The following is a 1,186-nucleotide window of genomic DNA, read 5'->3' on the forward strand; positions in this document are numbered from 1 at the left end:
AAAAAATCCCAATTTTCCCCTCAGGACACCAAAACAGAGCAGGAATCTTCCTTTATTCCCCAGAAATGCCCCGAATTCCCACTTTTTTTTGGGAATTTCGGTTCCCGGTTGGGAAAAGCAGGAAGGGGGGGGTCGGGATCCCAAAAATCAGTGGGAAATTTGGGATTTTGGGGTGAGGGGCCGCTCGCAGATGAAATAACACTCGAAGGTGCAGTGGACGTCGTTCCATTGGCCCCAAATCCACAAATGGGCGCAGTCCTCGTTGTTGCCGCTGTTGTTGGGCTCCCCCTCCTTCCAAAATCTGGGAAAAAATAAAGGGATTGGGATGGGGAGGGAATTCCTGGGGAAAATCCCGGATTTGGGGTGGTTTGGGGGAGGGAATTCCCAAAAATTCTGATGTTTGGGGTGATTTCAGGAGGGAATTCCTGTGGAAAATCCCGGATTTGGGGAGGTTTGGGAGGGAATTCCCAAAAATTTCAATGTTTGGGGTGGTTTGGGGGAGGGAATTCCCGTGAAAAATCACGGGTTTGGGGAGGTTTAGGAGGGAATTTCTGTGGAAAATCACGGATTTGGGGAGGTTTGGGGCAGATTTGGGGAAGGGAATTCCCAAAAATTCCGATGTTTGGGGTGATTTGGGGAGGGAATTTGGAAAAATTCTGATGTTTGGGGTGATTTTGGAAGGGAATTTTCAAAAATTCCAAATTTGGGGTGGATTTGGGGAGGTTTGGGGGAGGGAATTCCCAAAATTTTCAATGTCTGGGGTCAATTCCCAGGATTTAGGATCAAATCCATGGTTTTAGGGTCTCACATGAAGGATTTAGGATCAATCCCAGGTTTTAGGATAATCCTGGTTTTAGGGTCTCACGTGAAGGACGATTTGGGGTGAAATGAGGTGATCTAGGACCAATCCCAGGATTTTGTCCCGGTTTTAGGTCTCACGTGAAGGAGGATCTGTAGTCGCTCCCATCCACCCATTCGCAGTTTTAAGGTGAATCCCATGGATTTAGGATCAATCCCAGGATTTAGGCTCAGATTTAGGGTCTCATGTGAAGGATTTAGGATCAATCCCAGGATTTAGGCTCAGTTTTAGGTCTCACGTGAAGGAGGATCCGTAGTCGCTCCCATCCACCCATTCCCAGTTTTAGGGTGAATCCCATGGATTTAGGGTGAAATGAGGTGATTTAGG

General features: G+C 47.5%; 1 protein-coding gene across 1 annotated transcript in view; it reads right to left on the reverse strand.

Annotated features, from left to right (window-relative positions):
- Positions 1–19: 19 nt before the first annotated feature.
- The window catches only part of LOC130587633 (hepatic lectin-like), an 8,994-nt gene continuing 7,827 nt past the window's right edge, over positions 20–1,186 (reverse strand). The window contains exons 4-5 of the mRNA XM_057388609.1: positions 1,098–1,139; positions 20–301 (exon numbers count right to left, since the gene is read on the reverse strand). Of these exons, the coding sequence (XP_057244592.1) occupies positions 148–301; positions 1,098–1,139 (196 nt within the window). The 3' untranslated portion in view covers positions 20–147. The remainder of the gene's footprint in view (positions 302–1,097; positions 1,140–1,186) is intronic.

Source organism: Malurus melanocephalus, unplaced genomic scaffold (assembly GCF_030028575.1).
Source record: "Malurus melanocephalus ecotype Western Australia unplaced genomic scaffold, MMel_1.1 scaffold_2174, whole genome shotgun sequence".
NCBI lineage: Eukaryota > Metazoa > Chordata > Aves > Passeriformes > Maluridae > Malurus > Malurus melanocephalus.